This window comes from Leucoraja erinacea, chromosome 8, assembly GCF_028641065.1.
Source record: "Leucoraja erinacea ecotype New England chromosome 8, Leri_hhj_1, whole genome shotgun sequence".
Taxonomy (NCBI): domain Eukaryota; kingdom Metazoa; phylum Chordata; class Chondrichthyes; order Rajiformes; family Rajidae; genus Leucoraja; species Leucoraja erinaceus.
In genome coordinates this window covers 21,084,542-21,107,027 of record NC_073384.1, presented here as the reverse complement: position 1 = coordinate 21,107,027, position 22,486 = coordinate 21,084,542, and the positions used below count along the sequence as shown (strand labels likewise).

Below are 22,486 nucleotides of genomic sequence, written 5' to 3'. Positions count from 1 at the left end.
ACGTGGTTAGGATGGGAGAACCATTCTCCAATCTTTCATGAAAGCTCATGAGACCATAGTTCTCTTTTTTATTAATGTATTGGCAAAGCAATTGATTATTGCTCACACCTCATGGCTCCTTAAACTGAATATCAGAATGCCAAAGATAGACAGACACAATATGCTGGAGTAACTCAGAGGGTCAGGCAGCATCTCAGGAGAAAAGGAACGGGTGACGTTTCGGGTCAAAACCCTTCTCACAATCAAGATGTGGATTATGGAGATGTCGGAGACCTTACATTTGGAAAAAAATAAATTTGTCTTAATTGACAAACCAGAATTATTTACTAGAATATGGTCTCCATTTATAGATTATTTGAAGGAGTAGATTGGACCGGTGCGGAGGCCGGACTGAAACCTGAATCCAGGACTAGATGAATAGTTATGTTCTCTGATATACGGACCTATCTCCTAAGTTGTATTATTAATAGTTTATCCTACTTTTCTAATTTCTTTCTTTCTTTATTTTTCCTATCTATAAATAAAAATAAATAATTAGAGGCAATGTTAATATGTAACCAATAAAGGAGGATCCCAGCTACTTTGATTAGCAATGTTACAACATTTTGAGATTTTAAAAATCAAGTCTGCAATTTATCCCATCAGATAAAGCATAAAAAGAACTTTAATTTGACACCTAATTCACTTTCATATCTCAAGTATTTAAAAGGTTATGGCCATTTTCATACTCGGAAATTAGCATCTTGTTCCCTATTGATTTTCTATCTAAAAGCTGTGATCGTGGACAGTCAAAAGCCCATAACTTTCTTAAAAATTAAGAGAACTGAATGAAATTTTCAGTTATCATAGATTGAAGCATTCTGAAACAAATATAAAACAATCTTACTTGGGTGACCTGAAATTAAAGCATATAATTAGTTAGTTACCCAATTGGAGCTAATTTCAAACTTCAATTACTAGATCTAAACATCTATCTATTTCTTAATAAATTATTAACATTTTTAAATAGCCTAAGTATCCAAATAATATTCACAAATAATTCACAATAAAACATGATTTTTAAATCTCATTTACGTTAATTTATAGGCCAAATGGAAGGAATTTAGTGTTCAATTGCTGTAAATTAAAGTCAATTTAAATCAGCTTTCTACTGGGTTCCTGTGAACACGCTGGGTTAGAACGTTCACATTGCGCTAGATTTGTGCCCTCAAATGCCCAGAAAAATACTGCGGGATATAATGGGCCCAAAATTAGCTACTCGCAACTTTAAACTTTGTATAAAGGGATCTTAAGAAGCCCTTTTTAATGTAAAAATAAACAGTCTACCTTCTGTTGTCCACTGTATGAAATCTGACCCGTTGCCGGCGGTCGGGGGTTTAGAGGTTAATTTTTAAACTACTACAGGTGCACAACCTTTTATCCGACGATCCAAATAACGAAAACCTCCGAATAGCGGACATTTTTTCGGTCCTTGAAGAAAGGTCCTTGAAAACGTTCACCGAGGGCGGCCCGCAGAGGTGACAGCGGAACCTCCGGTCGGTCCTCGAAGAAAGGGGAACTAAATCCCCATTCATAAAAGAAAAGGTGAGGGTATATTGCGCGGGAGGGTTAATAATTGACAATATGCTGCTGCCTGTCCGCTGAGTTAAAAAGTTCCCACGGTAGACTCACGATACACAGTGTATCGTGAGTCTTGCGTGGGAACTTTTTAACTCAGTGGGCAGGCGGCAGCAGATTGTCGCTCCCTTCAGTTTCACCCCACCTACACCCCTCTGCTTCCCGGCCATGTGTGTGACCCCCTTCCCTCCCCTCTCCAGCTCCCCGCTCATTGCACCGGCGCGGGGGCTTTGCACTGTCTTCACGTCGGCGATGCCAGCATACAATGCCAGTCACCGGAGACGTCAGGACCAATTGGACATCGACCACCATGCCCGCCGCAAGCACGGAGATCCCAGAGACCCACAGCCTGCAGCAGCCCAGCCCAGCCCCGCTCCAACTACAGAGGAACCTGGGTTGCGGATGACGGGGCGCAGCTCGGGTGTCATAGGGGCCCATTGGGGAGCGGGTTCCTGTTGGTCCTGACGTCTCCGGCCACCTGCTATCCTCCGGGAACTGTACCGCCCTTGCAGGAGAGTGGGGTTGTTTGCAGTTGCAGAGGGAGGGGGCTAGGGCGGTACAGTTCCCAGTCTCAGCTCCAGTCCAGGGGGGTGGCCGGAGACGTCAGGACCAACGGGACGCCGACCCCCAGGCCCACTTCAAGCACGGAGATCCCAGAGACCCACAGCCAGCAGCAACTCCAGCCCAGCCCCGCTTCAAGAATTCAAGAATCCCCGAGCTAGGCCGCCTAAGGGCATGTAGCCCCGCTAGGGTGACATGAGTGCAAGAGGTGATTCAATGCTGCGGGCACATTTACAAATTCAGGAATTCATTCAACACACTGCATTTCATACAGACATTTAATCTGCAAGAAAAAACTACATTGAAGATTCAAACTCGCGACCGAGTAACTGCCAGGATCGAGGCGCAAACTCACGATCTAGCTCGGGGATACATGCCCTTAGGCCGCCTAAGGGCATGTAGCCCCGCTAGGGTGACATGAGTGCAAGAGGTGATTCAATGCTGCGGGCACATTTACAAATTCAGGAATTAATTCAACACACTGCATTTCATACAGACATTTATTCTGCAAGAAAAAACGACATTGAAGACTCAAACTCGCGACCGAGTAACTGCCGGGATCAAGGCGCAAACTCACGACCTTGCGGATATGAGCCGAGCACTCTACCACTGAGCCAGCCATTAAAATCTACCTAAAAAATTTCCATTCCGAAGGCCGACAAATTCTGAATTACGAAAAGTGTCTGGTCCCAAGGCTTTCGGATAAAAGGTTGTGCACCTGTATAACAATTATATAAAGCCCTTAAAAGTAATAATAGCTAAAGCGACGGAATCTTCCAGCGATTTTTCGTTAATAATTAACTAGGCTGAACATCCTCGATTTGAACAGCCATGGGGAAATCGCGTTTTAAACCCGCCCCCCTCTAAACGGCGCCAAAATCGCGCACACAGGCTGGGACAGATTTTCAGCGACGCTTCAGGTAGGCTTTGCAACATACCTACTTTGATAACTGGGTCCCTGGAATCCTGGTTATTGAATATGTAACCGTTAAACAAAGTTTGTATTGGTTTGGACTATGAAATGCAGATGCCTCTAATAAAAAAAATATTAAAAAAAAAAAGATTGAGAGTCAGGGGAGAGGGAAACTAGAGAGGGAAAATATTTCCCTGACTCTAAATTTGAAGAAGGGTTTCTTGAGCAGACAAAGAGAGCCGAAGCATTTTAAACCTAGTGCTCAAATTATACACAAAAAGCTGGAGATACTCAGCAGGACAGGCAGCATCTTCATTTTTTAAAGTGACTTTTAAATGGTTCTCTTGTTCCTGATTGAAATCACATTATCACCAATTTGGCTGGCATAATACAAATAGTGTTCATCAATCGTGTTATATCGCATTTGTGTTATGGAAACGCATTACAGCAGATCTAATCTGCAGTTTATTTTGTTCAACAAAACTGTATTAAAACGAATCTCATGAATTGTGAGCAAGAGTCAGTCCAATCTTATTGGGACATTGCATATTACCCGCTTGCACGTGCCCATCTGAACTTCAGTGCTGTTTGGGTATATTCTACAATGTTGGAACTAATAGACAATGTAAACAGCCTGCACTTCTCATTAGCAGTCATGAAATTCTGCACATACTGAAGTTCACATGACCTTAATAACCTTGCAGCTCTTCAACCTCCACGTCCCTTCATTCCAAAGATTATGGAAACGTTCTCATTGAGTTCAATGAAATGTACTAATAGCAGCACGATACATCAGGACAAGGAATTTCATGAAGCAGAATTGTGTAACCATAGAGTTTTAATTGACAATTGATGAAGTTTGTGGATTATTATTTGGAGACAGTGGTTTCAACCTCACAAAGAGAGGGATGGAATTAAATTCAAATTGTTGAATACATATTTTAAAAGCAAATATTTTTATAGAGCTCATGACATAACAGGTTCACTAATGCCCTTTGGGAAGAATCCTGTTAACCTTCCCTGCTCTGTGATTTGCGACTGTGGACTTGCTTCAAAATAGCTGACTTGGAACATAAATGGTCTAGGAAGATGTGTAGGAAGGAACTGCAGATGTTGCTTTACACTGAAGATAGTCACAAAAATGCTGGAATAACTCAGCGGGACAGGAAGCAACTCTGGAGAGAATGAATGGGTGATGTTTTAGGTCGAAACCCTTCTTCAGAATGAGAGTCAAGGGGAGAGAGAAACAAGAAATATGGAAGGGTAAGGGGACAAAGATCAAGGGAAATGTAGAAGAGTAGAAATGTAGAATTTTTAGCTAGGGGAAGGTGACAACGAGGCATATAAGGTAAAATGAATCAGGAGGAGATTCAAGCTAGTTGGAGAACTAGGATAGGGGAGGGATGGAGAGAGAGGGAAAACAAGGGTCACTTTAAGTTAGAGAAGTAAATATTCATACCACTGGGTTGTAAGTTGCCCAAGAAAAATATGAGGTGCTGTTCCTCTAATTTTTTCCACCACTGTCATGCACTGACATGCATTGTGATATTTACTGATTCATTAAGTATTTTGACCTTACAATTGCTTAGAATAATGGCTTCAGTAACTGCTTTGACACTGTGATTGATAAATGTTAAAATACTATACAGTATGCCCCCATGTTATTACGGACCTCTTTATAACAGATTTTGATCATAGCGGATGTAATGCAGCTCTTTTTCTCCGATCACATCCGTCCTCTTACACAGTCTCAGCCAATCCTTGCCCATTTCCCTCCATCAGGACATCAACTCCTTCTCATGTAGCTTCACATACCACATACCAGCTCAATGAAGATGGACTGGATGATGTTCACCACTCTGTAGGTTCAGGCAGTCGAGAGCAGAACAGTCGCCACACCAGGCCAAGGGGCATCCGTCGAAATACTTTCTATAGTGCACCTGTAGAAATTCAAGGGAATCCTCGTGGGCATGATAAATCTTCTCAGATATCAGTGCTAGTGGCATGAATGCTTAAGAACTTGAAGTTGTTCCTTTATTTAAGTAAGTATGTTCATGCATTGGAAATAATTCAGAGAAGGTTCAGATTCAGATTCAGATTCAATTTTAATTGTCATTGTCAGTGTACAGCACAGAGACAACGAAATGCATTCTCACAAAGGGTGGTGGGTGGATGGAACAAGCTGCCAGATGAGGTAGTTGAGGCTGGGACTATCCCAACGTTTAAGAAACAGTTAGACATAGATACACGGATAGGACGGGTTTGGAGGGATATGGACCAAGCGCAGACAGGTGGGACTAGTGTAGCTGGGACATGTTGGCCGGTGTGGGCAGAAGGGCCTGTTTCCACACTGTATCATTCCATGACTCAATGACTCTTAAGGTTTATTCAAATAATATCTTGAATGGTTTTCTTGGGAAAAGGTTATTCAAGCTTGTCTTGAATTTACTGGAGTTCAGAAGGGTGAGAGGAAACTCGATTGAAACATAAGTTCTTGATTGGTATCGACAAAGTGGATGAGGAGAGATGTTACCTCATGTTTTTATTTTAAAATGGGTCATCCATTTTAAGATAAAGATGCAGGCATTTTTTTCTATCTTGGTTTGTAAGCCTTTAAAACACTGGTTTAAGAGGCAGTGATTTTAAAATGGGTCGATATTTGATATATTTGTGTGAAATGTAATGCTGTATAGCGTTGAGGGTTTCAGTCAGCCAATTTTGATCTGACCAAATGTGAACCAGTATTGCCAGGCTGAGAGGTCAGCTTTTCCCAGTTCATTTTTTTGTGCAGGTTTTATTTTTCCCTACGGTTCTTGAATAGGTGTTAAGATAATTAGTAACTTTAAAACTGTCTTCTTGCGATGGTTTCAGCTCGAGAGTATAGGAGAGTGAATGGAAATTCAAGGTGATCCATATTGATGGTTTGTACAAGGTTGTATTTACTGCTTTGCATTTGCTCTTCATGATTTCGCAAGATTATTTTCCTGGGGCAAGCTTGTGACTGCATTGTATTTATTGAGATTTACTCTCCTCTTCACAGGTCGTTTATATGCTATGCAGACTGGAATGAAAATTGATAGTAAAACACCAGAATGTCGCAAGTTCTTGGTGAAACTCATGGATCAGCTAGAAATTGTAAGTATTAATTTGAAACCTCATTCTTCAAACAGTCAGCCTCCTTGATGTTGCACAAAGCGATTCAAAGCATTAAATAGTTTATTTTATATAATATAAGTACAATACAATAGGTGCAGGAGTAGGCCATTTGGCCCTTCGAGCCAGCACCGCCATTCAATGTGATCATGACTGATCATCCTCAATTAGTACCCCTTTCCTGCCTTCTCCCCATATCCCCAGACTCCGCTATTTTTTTTTTTTTTTTTTTTTTTTTTTGTTTATTTTATTAGAAGTTAATACAGCACAAAACAGTACAGTGGCACCCAATTTTAGGTGCCAACTATGTAATACCGTAATCCATTCTATGTACAACCTCTAGTTTTATGTTATAAGAAGGAAGTAAGCAGGACAAGAAAAAGAAAACAATAGAAAGGGGAAAAAGTGGAAAAATAGATGGTAGAGAGTAGAAAAACGTGAAGTGTGTATATAAAAAATAAAAAAAGGAAGAGAGAAAGTGGAAAGTAGAAATAGAAGAGAAGGCCCCTTAAAAGAGAATTTTTCAAATCTGTATTCGGAGATGTAGCTCTATCCGCGTCATGAACTGAAATCAGCAATCCTTACGGTACCGCTGCATCACATGATTCCAAAAAGTCGATGAAAGGAGACCAACTCCTTAAGAATTGGTCATATTTATCTATTAGTCGGAGTCTCATTTCTTCAAGGCGTGCTATGTCCATCATATTCCTGATCCACATTTTAACAGTTGGTGTGGTTGTATTTTTCCAAAATTTAAGTATCAATTTCTTTCCAATTATTAACCCATAATTTAAAAAAACATTTTGATCTTTATTTAAATTGGTATCTTCTCCTATTATTCCAAATATAATCCATTCCGTTTTGGGTTCTATTCTTGACTTGAAAATCTTTGTAAATATATCAAATATATCACTCCAAAATTTATTCAACTTTGTACATCCAACAAATGAGTGTGTTATATTAGCGTTTTGAAACAAACATTTATCGCATCTGGGAGAGACGTTTGGATAAAATTTATTCAACCTCGTTTTTGAATAATATAGTCTATGTAATAATTTGAATTGAATTAAATTATGTCTTGCATTAATAGAACAGTTATGTGTATTCATCAAATACTTTTCCCATCTATCCTTCGAGATCTTTATCATTAGCTCTTGTTCCCAATCTTCCCTTAATGCTTCTGTTGAGGGTGATTCTCTATTTAATATATTATTATAAAAGTATGATATTAATTTTTGTGAATCAGCCTTAATATTCATTGCTTCTTGTAAAGGATCTAAAAATATAGTTTGAAATCTATGTGTATATTTCTTCATAAAGTCACATACCTGTATATATTTAAAATATTGATTATCCTTCAATTTAAATTTTAATTTTAATTGTTGAAATGATAACAGTTTGCCCACTTCATACATATCCCCTACTTTCCTAATCCCCAGTCTATCCCATTGTTGATATGTGTTGTCGATGAGAGAAGGTTTGAATGCGGGGTTGTTCAATAGTGGGGTTAGTACTGATAAATTATTTAATTTCAAGGATACTTTTATTTGTTTCCAAATTCTTATTATATTGTGAATAATTGGGTTCTTCTTATATATTATACTATTCAATTTTATCGGTGAGAGCAGGATCGTTCCTATATCGTGCGGATAGCACTCCTCTTTCTCCATTCTTATCCACTCCAACTGCTGAGTGGAACTATCCAGCCAGTATATTATGTTCTTAATATGCACTGCCCAGTAGTAATATATAAAGTTAGGTAATGATAAACCCAGACTCCGCTATTTTTAAGAGCCTTATCTAGCTCTCTCTTGAAAGCATCCAGAGAACCTGCCTCCACCGCCCTCTGAGGCAGAGAATTCCATTACTCACCACTCTCTGTGAGAAAAAGTGTTTCCTCGTCTCCGTTCTAAATGGCTTACTCCTTATTCTACAGGAGCGAGAAGATGCCAAAAGGAGCCACATGAGTAGTTAGTGTTCAAAGGAGTTACAAGGAACTGCAGATGTGGGTTTACAAACAAAGGCACAATGAGCTGGAGTAATTCAGTGGGTCAGTCTGCGTGGTTGGGCTTCATTGTTATAAAAGCAGATGAATGTGCATTTAAGCGAGGCAATTGTATTCCATCAGCAGAATTTCAATACAATCAGAGAAATATACATTGTTTTTACCCTGCTGCCCACTTTCTATGAATCAATATAACAAGGAGTCCCACAGAAATGCCTTTTTCTGAGAGTAACAACGATATGAGAGCATGGCCAGACTTTGATGATATTAGGTGCCGGCTTGAAACAGTTCTTCCTGTAAATCCCTGGATGGTGGGGAGGTCAATACCTGTGATGGCCTGGGCAATGATCACTACTTTCTGCGGCCACTATCGTTCCTGGGCATCCGTTACCGAACTGAGCTGTGATACAACCAGTCAGTGTGGTCTTCTTCCACACTTGTAGAAGTTTGATTGTATATTTGGCGACATGCTTAATTTCTTCAATCTTGCAAGGATATACAGGCATTTATGGGCTATTGGCAGTTAGGGCAGTCTTTGGTCCTTCTGCAAGACGTGGGAGATCAATGTGTTGGGTGCAGGATAGATCTTCAGATATGCGCATACCCTAAAACTTGAAGCTGTTGACTCTCACTGTCATTCTGCTGATGAAGGCAAGTTCATGGAATCATGGCTTGCCCTCCTGGAAGTCAATAGGAAGCTTTTAAAAAAATAGATTTAGCAATTATAATGAATTTCTTAACATTGAAAGTAATTAGGAATAACTGTGATGTTTACCCGTGGACTGAAATACCATGCCATTGAAATGACATAGGCAAGGAACTGTAGATGCTGGTTCACAAAAACAGGTACAAAGTGCTGGAGCAACTCAGTTTTGTTTATTTTTGTCACATATATCGAGGTACAGTGAAAAGCTTTTAGTAGCATGCTCCCCAGTCAAAGAAAATACTATATATGAGTGCAATAAAGCCGTCCGCAGTGTACAAATACAGGATATATTATTTGTGTAATATTTGGTGCAAGATAAAGCCGGGTAAAGATACTTCAAAGATCTCCAATGAGGTAGCTAGGAGGTCAGGACCACCAGCCAGATGGTGAGAGGACGGTTCAGTTGCCTGATAACAGCTGGGAGGAAACTGTCCCTGAAACTGGAGAAATGCATTTTCAAACTTATGTACCTTTTGCCTGATTCCCATCAGTGGAGAGAGGGAGTGGTCAGGCTAAGACTGGTTGTTGATTATGCTGGTGGTCTTCCCGAGGCATTGTAAGGTACATGGAGTCAATGGAAGTGGAGTTTGTTTGTGTGATGGTCTGGGCTACGTCCACCACTCTCTGTGATTTCTTACTGTCTTGAATGGAGCTGTTCCCTAACCATGATGTGATGCATCTCGGTAAAATGATTTAAATGGTGCATCTGCAAAGTTGGTGAGGGTTGTTGGGGCCACTCCAAACTTCTTGAGCCTACTAAGGAAGTAGAGGTGTTGGTGGAAGGCGAAGGAGAGAAATTGATGTAAATCTAATTGGGTTACAGGGAAGAGAGTGGGATGGGGTGGTGGGGTGATGGGCAGATGTTTGTAGTACAACTCAATGTTGGGTACAACTCAATGTTCTAAGCAACCCAAGTGGAATATGAGGTGTTGTACGTCCAGTTTATGTATGGCTTCGATCTGTCAGTACAGGAGGCTTAGGACGGAAAGGTCAGCAGGGGAATGGGAAGGATAGTTAAAATGGTGAGCAGCTATTGCTATATGATCCAGCAAGTCGTGGCTGATCGAGCACTTGTTCGCCAACGCAGTCGCCTAGTCTAAACTTGGTCTCACAGTTATAAAGGAGGCACATCGGGAACACCGATGTGGCCTCCTGGTGGCATGGTGGTGCAGCAGTAGTGTTGCGGCTTTAGACCGCCACAGACACGGGTTCGATTCTGCCATCGGTGCTATATGTACTGAGTTTATACCGTGTCCTCTATAATGTTTGGGACAAAGACCCATCATTTATTTATTTGCCTCTGTTGTTCCACATTCCAAAGACGTAGGTTTGTAAATTAAATGGCTTCTGTAAATTGTCCCTAGTGTGTAGGTAGAACTAGTGTACGGGTGACCACTGGTCAGCGTAGACTCGGTGGGCCAAAGGGCCTGTTTCCTTACTCTATCTCTAAACTAAACTAAACCAAATGCAGTAAATGAGTTTGGAGGAGATGCACGTGAACTCTGTCTCACCTGGATGGAGGTGAGGGAGGAGGAATTTGCATTTGAGATATTAGTTTAGAATTAAAATGATATCCCTCTAACTTATGTAATCTAAATGTAGCAATGAAACAAACTAAAACATAGCTCCATTCATGAAGAAAGAGGGCAAGTGGAGTTATTTGTTTCTCTATATTTTGTCTTCATTTTCATTGAATAAAATCCTTGTATAACTTCCATCTCTACAAATATCTCCTATTCTCCAAATTAACCTGAAACCAGGATTTCACAGATTTGTGGTGTAAAATCAGCAGTAATATTCATCTGTGGTTAACATTTTTTCCACTCTTGCAGCCTGATGCACGTGTGTAGCTCACTGTTCCCCAGAAACGACCAAGTTTAGGTGCGAGAATCATGTTCCAGGTGCTGTGTAACAGCAGTTGCCAGTGAAAGGGGTCATTCAGCATTTACACAAGAAAGATAGTTGTTTTTCCTAGCCTCCATTTCTCAAAGAGGAACTTGGGCATAAAAAGAAAAACAAGGTAAATTCTACACGTTTGGTGTAGAAATGTTGGCTAAAGGCTTATTTATATAGAATTTTATTTTGTTAGGACCCTGAGAGGCCACTGGCTAAACCCTAATTCAAAGGGTGATTGATTTACAAGAATAGTTTGCAAGGGAGTTGTCTGATACAAGTAATAACAATTGCACAAAGAGTAGTTTCAGCACAGAGAATTGAATCATTCAGAATTGATCTGAGATGAGTTCATTTCAGTTAAGGGTTTAAATGAACTGAAAAATTAACTTTTTGAACTGGGTAATTTTAAATGTGGCACTTTACTTCACAGTTTCACTTCTTCGTGATTTTTCCTTTGCTGCATGCTGAGCTCTGCGTTGTTGCAAGTCCCACCTTCAATTGATTACTTTGTTTCAGGAATGAGGCTTTGTTTTGTGAATTGTGTTCTATCCCAATCATCTCAATGAATTAGCTTTAAAGGTTCAACGGTCAGTTAATTGTCACGTGTACCAATTAAGGTACATTGAAACTCGAGTTACCATACAGCCATACTTAAAAAAAAGCAACAAGGCAAACAACTACATAAAAGTTAACATAAACATCCACCACAACTTGTGTTTAGGATTGAAGCTTGAGGTTCAAATTACTGAATTCATAGTCTTGCTACTCCATTATAGATTTCCCTTCTTCCATTACAGGGACAAAAAATATTTTTCCTGTGAAACATTACTCTTTTTTTCTATTGAAGATACTTTTATTATCCATCTCTCTTCCGGAAGGTGCTGATTGATCATCTTGATTTGCTATGCTGTTTCCATGGTGCTGTTAGGTTGGGAACGTAAAGCCTAACAACAGCAACAAGGAAGTAGCATTTGTCCAAATCAGGATATTGTTCTGACTTGGGGCAATGATTTGTTGCACTTGCCCTTTTTCGGAGTTACACAGGTAATAGATGCAGTTGAAGTAATCTTGATGAGTTGTTATTTTTCTGCAGTGGCAGTCTCTTTTCTACTTCCTAAATTGCTGGAAATTATTAGATGATGCGAATCATGACATTAATACACATAACATGAATTATCAAATCTTTCCGTAATCAATTTAATAATTCATTAGGCTTACAGCAATTTCTCAAATGCACCAGCAGAACTGGTTTAAGAAATACTTCTATTTGTATTCTAATAACAGGCTGTCGTCATTTTAATCTTACACGGGTTTAAATGATGGCTAAATGTATTTATGGATGAAAAGCTCAATCTATGTGTAGGAATGTAGTGTTGAAACTGCTACCACACCTCATCTGGCACAACATGGGCAAAATGTAGTAGCAAAAATATGAAAGTAATTATGTTTCTGGTTTTAAAAATAGTTCTGGTTTTGATCTGCCATTACCACTGTTCCTCTGCAGTTAGGATTTAACTACTGTATTGTCCTCAGTATTTGGATAGGATAATGTCTGTTCACCCATTGCAACTTAAGCAAAGGGAAATGAGCTCTGCTAAATCAGTCTTCCGGTGGGTGTAATGAAGCAAGCCTAAAAATTCATTGCTTTACCAACTTTATGCGGATTGGCTCAATTGCAAACATTTCTCCTCATTAGGTATTTACACTTGCAGGTTTTCAACTGGATACTGTAATTGGATAGTGCATTTCTCCCTTCCTGGTAGGTCAAGAGAGAGAGTCAAGAGACAAGAGTCAATTTAATTGTCATTTGGACCCCTGGAGGTCCAAACGAAATGCCGTTTCTGCAGCCATACATTACACACAAATAGACCCCAGACACAACATAATTACATTTAACATAAACATCCATCACATAGCTGTGATGGAAGGCCAAATAAACTTATCTCTCCACTGCACTCTCCCCCCCCCCCCCGATGTCAGAGTCAAAGTCATAGCCCCCGGCTGGCGATGGCGATTGTCCCGCGGCCATTAAAGCCACGCCGGGTGGTGCGAGGTCGCACACCGGGTCTTGGTGTTGGAGCCCCCGGTGTGCGCTCGCAGAGTCCGCGGCCATTCCAGCCGCGCGGGGCAGTGATGTCAGGCCCCGCTCCAGGAGCTCTTCAACCCCGCAACTCGGGCGGGAGAAGTCGCCGTTGCAGGAGCCCCGAAAAGCGGTCTCCCTCCAGGGAGCCGTGGGCTCCCGGCGCCGTCGTCCACAGACCCGTCGCCGGAGCCTCCGACTCTCCGGTAGCAGCAGCAGCAGCAGCAGCAGCAGCAACAGCAGCGCTCCTCCACCGCTCCACCCGCTCCGGACTCGGCCAGCTCCGCGACGGCAACGGTGAGTCGACACCTGAGTCCCCGGCTTCTTCCTGTTGGAGGCCGCTCCTCGTTGCGGCCTCAACGACACCTGAGACCCGACGAGAAAAAGGTCGGGTTTCCAGTGCAGGGAGAGATTCAAAAAGTTTCCCCGCCCCCCCACACACACACCCCAACATAAAATAACAAAAACTACATAAAAACACAGACAAAAAATAATAAAAACGCGGACAGGCTGCAGAGGCAGCTGCTGGCCAGAGCCGCGCCGCCTACCGGCGCAATTGTAGGTGCAATTGTACTGCTGTATCACATTCATCATTAAGATTCAAGAGTTTATTGTCATGTGTCCCAGATAGGACAATGAAATTCTTGCTTTGAATTCAACACAACAGAATATAGTAGGCATAAATAAATACAGAACAGATCAGTGTGACCATATACCATTGAATACATATATATATATATATATATATATATACACATACACATAAATAAGCAGATAAAGTGCAATGGGCTATTAATGTTCAGAGTTTTGTTTTAGTTGAGTTTAATAGCCTGATGACTGTGGGGAAGTAGCTATTCCTAAACCTGGATGTTGCAGATTTCAAGCTCCTGTACCTTCTACCTGAAGGCAGTGGGGAGATGAGTGAGTGGCCAGGATAGTGTCGATCCTTGATGATGCTGGCAGCCTTTTTGAGGCAACGACTGCGATAGATCCCCTCGATGGTAGGGAGGTCAGAGCCGATGATGGACTGGGCAATGTTTACAACTTTTTGCAGTCTTTTCCACTCCTGGGCGCTCAAGTTGCCGAACCAAGCCACGATGCAACCGGTCAGCATGCTCTCTACTGTGCACCTGTAGAAAGAAGTTCGAGAAAGTCCTCCTTGACATACCGACTCTCCGTAACCTTCTCAGGAAATAGAGGCCTGATGTGCTTTCCTTATAAGCACAGTACAGTTGAGATTGAAATAGTGTAGGAAAGAACTGCAGATGCTGGTTTAAATTGAAGATAGACACAAAATGCTGGAGTAACAGCAGGACAGGCAGCATCTCTGGAGAGAATGAATGGGTGACGTTTCGGGTTGGGACCCTTCTTCAGATTCCAGCATTTTGTGTCTACCTGAGATTGAAAAAGGCTGTGTTTCACCAAAGTGGATTGATCAGTTTATAAGTCGGTGGCTAGGGAAAAAGCAACCAGCTGTGAAACCATTTAAATACCACTAAATTTGTGCCATAGAATGAAATCATCCTTTAACTCAATTATCTGACAAGAAATGAGGCCGCACCTATAGTGAAATTGAATTCAGCAAATTATTAGACTGCTGAAAATTGGAGGTAGTTATTTGATACGGGCTGTCAATGAGTTTAATAAAGTGGGGAACCTTTTCTCAGCTGGTGTTGAGCATTCTTAGAGATTTTAGTGTTGTGTTATTCAGTATTGCTGTCCTTGACATTTGAGTAAAACAATAATATCTGCATTGTTTACAGCTCAGTCCTCCTCTGCATAAACCTGTTATTTGACTGGGTCTCAAATGGTAGTTCTTAACCTTTTTTGCTCCGAGGATGTTATTCAAAGTTGCCAGAACCCCTCCTCATAGCAACCAACTAGTTATCTCCACAATGTCAGTCACATTGTCATACAAATGTGGTTAGGAACATAAGAAATGAGTTTAGGCTGTGTGGATCCCTGAGCCAACTCCATTGATGATCTGACATTGTCCACGGATCAATTTTCCTACTTGTTTCATCATAATCTACAGATGTCACACCTAGCTGTCTTAGCCATGAATATATTCAACGATCCCACCTCCACAGCTCCGATTTAGAGAAATACAGCAATTAACAAACAAATATAATGTACCCAAGTTTGCTTTTTGTGCAAAACTAGATCCAATGAGCGTTGAGGGTAATTACTTCAAAGGGATAGAAATAGGCTGTGAATAGAATATAATGTGGAAACATGTAAAATCATCCATTTTTATTTTTTAAAACAACGTAAGGTATTTTCTTAATGGTGTGAGGTTTAAAAGTATTAGTGTTCAGGGAGACTTGGGGTCTATAAAACTGGAAGTTAACATTATGTGCAGTGACAGGAAATTCAATAGTAAATTGACCTCAATGCAAAAGGGGATTGAGTGCAGTTATGTAGAGCCCTGGTGACACTGCACTTAAAGTATTCTGTGCCGGCTTGGTTAACCGCCTCAGAAAGAGATATGCAGTTTTCTGGAGGAAATGCAGCAAAGTAGATGTAAGAATGATTCTTTTGGTTGGGGTATCTGAGGATAATACTCAAAATATAGGGTCAACCATTCAGAACCGAGAAAAAAATATACATCTTCACCTGGAGAGTAGCAATTCTCCATGCTTGTGCACTGTGCTTACTCAGCCATGGAGTAAATTCATAGCATAGATTGATGGGAATTTGAAGTAATCTAGAGACCTGGAGTTTGTACAGGAAAGTGGCACTGAAGTAAAAGTTCAGCCATGTTCTTAATACACAGCAGAGCAGGTGCCAGAGCTCAGATTCTTGTACTACCTATGCATTCACAAGCCTTTAAGAAGTCACAGGGAACGAATCAGAATGTCAGTCTGGTAAATCAAGCTACATGCGCTGGGTGATTCAGCTATGTGACTATTGTTACTGTCACTGCTGCTGAATCAAGCTGGACTCCTGACAACGACGACACCAAATATAGCCAGGGCCACTGCTGCTGGTCCTCTTCACCTTCCTGGCAGCTGGTACGATGTGGCCACTGACTGCACCAAATTCTGTGGCTCCTCTGATTGCACCAAATTCTGTGACACTTATGGGATAGGGGTGTCAAAGCTACTGGTTCGGAGAGCTTCTGCAGCTGCCTGTAAGCCTGCACTGTTGACTTTCCTGGATCTGCTGTCTCCAGGCTGGGCCCCTTAACACCGCCACCACTGGATCCTGCTGCCCTTCCTCTTCCCCTACCTCCAATTCTGACACTACCCTGCACACCTCTCTCTCATCTGAGTATCTTCTTCCACCTTCATAGTAGCACTTCATATTTAGCTTAGATAATGCCCCATCCCTCTTATTTCCCAGGTCAGCTTGTTCCTTTCCCATCCTTCATAGGCTCATCTCCCATCCTTGAGTCCGACGTTTACTTTTTATTCATCCCCTCTTTCCCCTCCCCTCTGTCATGTTCATGTCATAAGAACAGGATTAGGCCATTCGGTTCATCAAATCTACTCCACTGTTCAATCGTACTGGATCCATGTTTACCTCTCAACCCCATTCTCCTGCCTTCTCCCCGTAACATTTGACACCCTTACTAATCAAGAACCTTTCAATCTCCCCTTTAAAAATACTCAAAGACTTGTATTGTAAAGACTTGTATTGTAAAGACTTGTCAAAGACCGTCCAGAGAGGCTTGCATTCCAGACCACATTCATCTTTCAGCGGAAGGACATGACTACTCAGTCGTCTGTGGCAATGAATTTCACAGTTTCACCACCTCTGGCTGAAATTCATTCTCCTCTCCCCTCTAAAGGAACCTCTTTTTATATTGAGGCTGTGCCCTCTGGTCCTACACTCTCTCACTAGTGGAAACATCCTCTCCACATCCACTCAATCCAGGCCTCCTCCACCCATATCCCTCCCTCTGGCGTTACATTTTATACTACCTCTTATTTGTTTATATTACAACTTTCTTATCCTTTTCACCTCCAGCCATTGTCACCTGTGGGCCTGTCCTACTTAGGCGATTTTTTCGGCGACTGCCAAAAAATCTTCAACATGTTGAAAAGTTTTCGGCGATAGTGGCGACAATTTTGGCTGCCATAGGTTGTCACCAGGTTAACGTAGGTTGTCGCCAGGTGACGTAAGTTGTCGCCAGTGCTGACTTTGGTGAATTCCATTGTCCTAGTCGCTAACAGTCGCCTAAAAAAATCACCTAAGTGGGATAGGCCCATAAGTCCACTCATCTCCCATTAGCCATTCAATTCAATTCAACTTTAATGTCATCGCACAAATACAAGTATGAGTACAACGAAATGCAGTTTTGCGTCAGTCCGTAGTAGTTGTGCATAAAGAAATTAAAAAAAATAGAAAGAGAGAAGATACAGAATAATCAAAAAAAATACAGAATAATTAAACAATGGGGACGGAGGGACCGGAGAAATCTATCGGCGGGACTCCGAGTTCAGCAATGTGATTGCATTATTGTAGAAAGGTAACCATGCCCCTCTCCTCACCCATATCTATCTATCATTTGCCAGGCTTAGCCCCAACCTTAACTCTCTCTTCCAGCTTCCTCCCCCTTTACTATTCCATCAGTTTGAAGAAAAGGCCAGGTCTAAAACATCATCTGCCATTTTTCTCCACATGCCTCATGACCTGTTGAGTTCCTCCAGCACTGTTTTTGTTCAGGATTCCAGTATCTGCAGTTCCTTGTGTCTCCATATTATCATTATCATCTAGAGCAATGGCTGAAAAGTATGGTGCGATTAAGGTTAGCCGTCTAGAGAGGCTTGCATTCCAGACCACATTCATCTTTCAGCGGAGGCACATGACTATTGTATACATGTACCACATCCCGCAAAATAAACGCACACATATATGACGTATATAAATACAGGCACATATGCGTACATACACTTAGGCATGTTAAATATATATAGATCTAGCCAAGTAGTAAAATGTGAAAGAGGAAAAAAGGATAATGACAATTGTTCACAATGTTTTTCAGATAGAATTTTAATTATATTTCTGAGGTACTTACTATGAGACTCCGTCTCTGAGATGCGCTTTGCGAATAAAGCCTCCTGTATTTTATTGCCAGTCTTTGATGTGCTGAAGTGACGGTGATATAATATTGATGAAAGATTTGTTAATTCTATGCCAAGTTTGATTTATACTATTTCCAAATATCTATCCTCTGTGGACAGAAAGCTTTCCCAAATTCCTGGTGGTTGTGATTGGTAACCTGCCCAAAACAGGATGACTTTTCATTTTGTTTTTAATTTAACAGTCTGGCAGTTGATTATTTTTCTTTGTGCTCGAGAATGGAATTTCTTGACAGGTTAAAACACTACCTTCTCACTCACGTGAAATTGGCTTGTATAGCACTTTTTCTTACTTGCCACATAGGCCTCTTCCCACTGTCCATGTTGCTGATTCCGCTGCTTAAATTTCATAATGAATTTGTAATTGAACACAGCCCCCCCGCCCGATATCTACAATCTACACCCTTTCCGTCATTAAGTGGTTGGATCATATGCAAGAACAAAAGTCCTTGCCGTTACTATTTCTCCTCGTTTCCCTGTCCTTTGTAACTCACTGACTTCATGCTTTTATCACATATTTTCCAACTGCCCATATGCTGGTATTATTTTGGTTCCGAGGCACAGTTGATCAGTGATTTACCACATTATAATTTGTATGAAGTTATTGCACTTAACTCCATAATCAGCTGCTGTAAAAATGTCAAACCGTGTATGCAGTGTTAATTCTTTCAGCACTGAAGAATCTGTTCATCTGGTGAAGAAGTGGTCACTTGTACGCTTTTGGAATACATCCTGTAAACTTTTGATGGTTATAAAGAAGAGCTTTGTAAGAATCCTTCTTAATTAACATTACTGAATTAATTCTTGTATATGAGATTTTTATAGAATTGGAAGCATTTTTAATATATGGAAAAGGGCAAGCCATACAGTGGGCTAAAATGGCATAGTAGTTGCATTTCGCTTGTCCTTATTGTGAAATGTGTGTATGATCAACCACTAGCGTTATGAAAACATACAATTTGGGAGCAGAAATAGGGCACTCAACCCCTCGAGACTGTTCCACCGTTCAGTAAGATCATAGTTGATATGATACTAACCTCAACTCCATATTCCTACACATCACAATAACCTTTCACACGATTGCTTGTCATGTATGTGCTGAAGACTATTGCCAGAATTTTATGAGTTCCCTCTGGGGTTGGTAATTTTTTTTAACTATTCCTGCAGCCAGTTATCTCACAGTTCAAAAATAATGAGGCAAGTGCCATGTTTGGTTCAGATAGGAATTCCAATCCATTAATATCACAGCAGGCAGCCTCGTGGATGGTAGATTGTGGTTGAATTAAGACCACGTGAAGGTTTTAGTAGCAGTTAAGTTACTGGACTGGTGATCACAGATATGCGACATCGATGCAGAAACCTAACAGCAGTTACTATGAATAAAATTCAATTTATTAAATTAAAATCTAGAATCTAAATGCGTATCTTAGTATTATCTTAATAACCTCAAATTATTAAATCGGTGTAAAAACCCATCCAGTTCTCTCGCATTCTTTGGAGAGCAAAATTATAATTTTTATCCGGTCTGGCCTAAAGTGTCTCCTTGGTTCAGGGCAATTTTTGACAGTAAAAATTTCACCAAATATCAGTGACATTTGCAGCCTGTGAATGATTAAATTAAGAAAGAGGTAATTTTAGATATTTAAAAAATTGAATTAAATTGATACCAATAACTATCGGTCAGTGGTTGAATCCAGTCTCATAAGAAGGGTTTTTGTCAGTAAAGTAAATTTGGAAAAAAGTATAGACAAGTAATGAGGATGTAAGTAAAATAAATTTAGTCATCCTGTCTCTTCCTATAAATACTCAATGGGCTAAAAGTTGCTGACAAACTCCGTGAGAATAAACGTTATTTAAATGCAAACAACACAGGAATTTTCAGGCAAAGGCGAATTTGTAATGAAAGGTTTCAAAATTGTTGTCCAAGATGAAAGAAGGTCGCCTGTGTAACACCTATAATTATGTGGTTCCTGTATGTGCACTATAGATAGAAACTAAACTAAAGAAGATTGGAGCCAGTGTACTTTTACCTGCCATGGTTCGTGTTAGTTATTAATGGGCATACTCTCTCATTAAATATTAAGTATTACACATGCAGTCCTATTTTTAGTGGAGCTAGAGGCATCACAGGCTAAGCCAGCATTTCTTGCACTTCCTAATTATTGTTGAGACGATAATTGAGCAACAAACCTTGAAATTTTGCAGCCCTTCAGGTAAAGATGCTCCCAAATAATCACCTGATTGCAACTTCCAAAATTTACATTGGTAATAATGAAACAAATGACAATATGTTTCCAAGTTAGGATGGTGTGCGACTTGAAGAAGAACCTGCAGATGGTGGTGTTCCCATGCGCTGACTTAATGGAAAAAGTCACAAGTTTGAGAAATGATGTTCCAGTAACCTAGACATGTAATTGAAAATGTTAATTGATAGTTTGAAACTTTTGTAACTGTACCTATTTCTTTGTCTCATTTTATTCTGGCCAAAATATTTTGTTTGTACGCAATTTGACATTGAATTCCAACACATGCTTGCTTTCCTCTGCAAATAATTTCTAATGTTACAAGAGTCAAAGAAGCAGAGCACAGGAATTGGCCTATCAGCCTACCATGTCTCTGCTAACAATCAAGGTCCTGTCTATCTCAATTTCATTTACCAGCATCTGGTCCATAACTACTTATGCCTTGGTAATCAAAGTATTCATCCTGATGCATTGTAAACATGAGAATATCTGCCTCCACCACTTTCGCAGGAGGTATGTTCTAAACTTGAATTAAAACTGAATTAAATAAAATCTGCTTCAGATTCTCTCTAAAATTCTTATTCCTCCCTCTCTAGGCATCTCTTCACTGGGGAAAACGTTTATTGCTGTTTACAGCATCTATTCCTTTCATAATTTTGTATATATCTTAGAAACATAGAAACGTAGACAATAGGTGCGGAATAGGCCATTCGGCCCATCGAGCCTGCACCGCCATTCAATATGATCATGGCTGATCATCCAACTCAGTATCCTGTACCTGCCTTCGCTCCATACCCCCTGATCCCTTTAGCCACAAGGGCCACATCTAACTCCCTCTTAAATATAGCCAATGAACTGGCCTCAACTGCTTTCTGTGGCAGAGAATTCCACAGATTCATCACTCTCTGTGTGACACATTTTTTTCTTCAATGCTAGTGTGGCGGCTCTCAAGGGTCGGGCCACCCCAACTATCAAACCCCTCGACACGGGAATGGTTGGGTCCAGAGCTAGAGGGATATAAGGCAAGGGTTTGGGTGCCATCTTCCTCTTGCGGACTTCTCTGATACCAAGAAGGACATAATAAAAGGTACCTCCCGAAACACCTGGCTCCTCGATTTCATTTCGGGACTTACGCCCCACACTAGTGTCATTTGTAAGCTTACTAACCATGCCACCTGAATTCCCATTGGAATTGCTATTGCAAATAATGAATTACAATTGAAACACAAAGAATCATTGACATTAAATCCTCTGCTAATTTCTAATTTCTCTTTCAGATGAAGAAACAGTTGGGTGATAATGAATCAATTACTCAAGATGTGGTGGGGAATGCCCACATAGAAAATTATGCCTACAAGATGTTCCTGTATGCGGATACTGAAGATCGTGCTGGAAGATTTCACAAGTGAGTCTTGTAAACTATATTATATAGAAAGAGAATCACAAGTTGCAATGTGCCAACGGAACAGATGGAGTAGACTCGATGGGCCAAATGGCCTAATTCTGCTCCTATGATTTATGAGCAGTGAACATAGAACAGCGCAGCATAGGAACGGGTCCTTTGGCCCACAATGTCCGTGCCGAACATTATGCCAAATCCAACTCTTATCTGCCTGCACATAATCCATACCTCTCAATCCCCTGTAAATCCATGTTCCTAGGAAAAAGCCTCTTAAACACCAATATCATATCTGCCTTCACCACCACCCCTGGCAGCACATTACAGGCACCCACCAACCTCTGTGTAAAATCCGTTAAACTTTGCACCTCTCACCATGAAGCTATGCCCTCTAATATTTGATATTTCCATCCTGGGAAAAATTGCTCTTTCTACTTTATCTAAGCCTCTCATAATTTAATACACTTCCATCAGGTCTCCCCCCTGGAGATTCCAGTAGTTTCATGAATATTTTCATCTAACGCTTGTGACTATCCTAAGAAACTCTGTGCCTGTTCTGTCATTCAACAAGATCTTGGGTGATTTTCCACAGACACCATTTTCCTTTAGTATCTCCATATCCCTTGCTTCCTTCCGCATCCAGGAATCTAGTGACCTTGCCTTTAAATGCAGTAAATGACTGAACCACAACAGGTCTGGGCAGCAAAATCCAGACATTCAATCATGAATGTTTACCCTTTATTTTGAGACTGTGACTCATTTAGGTTCCTTTTTTGTGTGAAGGAGAGGGAGGGACGAGTCTTCCATCCTGCTCTGTCAACCTTCC

The 22,486-nt window shown here is 40.8% G+C and overlaps 1 protein-coding gene across 1 annotated transcript in view; it reads left to right on the top strand.

Annotated features, from left to right (window-relative positions):
• Positions 1–22,486, top strand: part of vta1 (vesicle (multivesicular body) trafficking 1) — a 172,257-nt gene that overhangs the window by 65,082 nt on the left and 84,689 nt on the right. The window contains exons 2-3 of the mRNA XM_055639171.1: positions 6,132–6,226; positions 21,539–21,666. Coding sequence (XP_055495146.1) covers positions 6,132–6,226; positions 21,539–21,666 — 223 coding nt within the window. The remainder of the gene's footprint in view (positions 1–6,131; positions 6,227–21,538; positions 21,667–22,486) is intronic.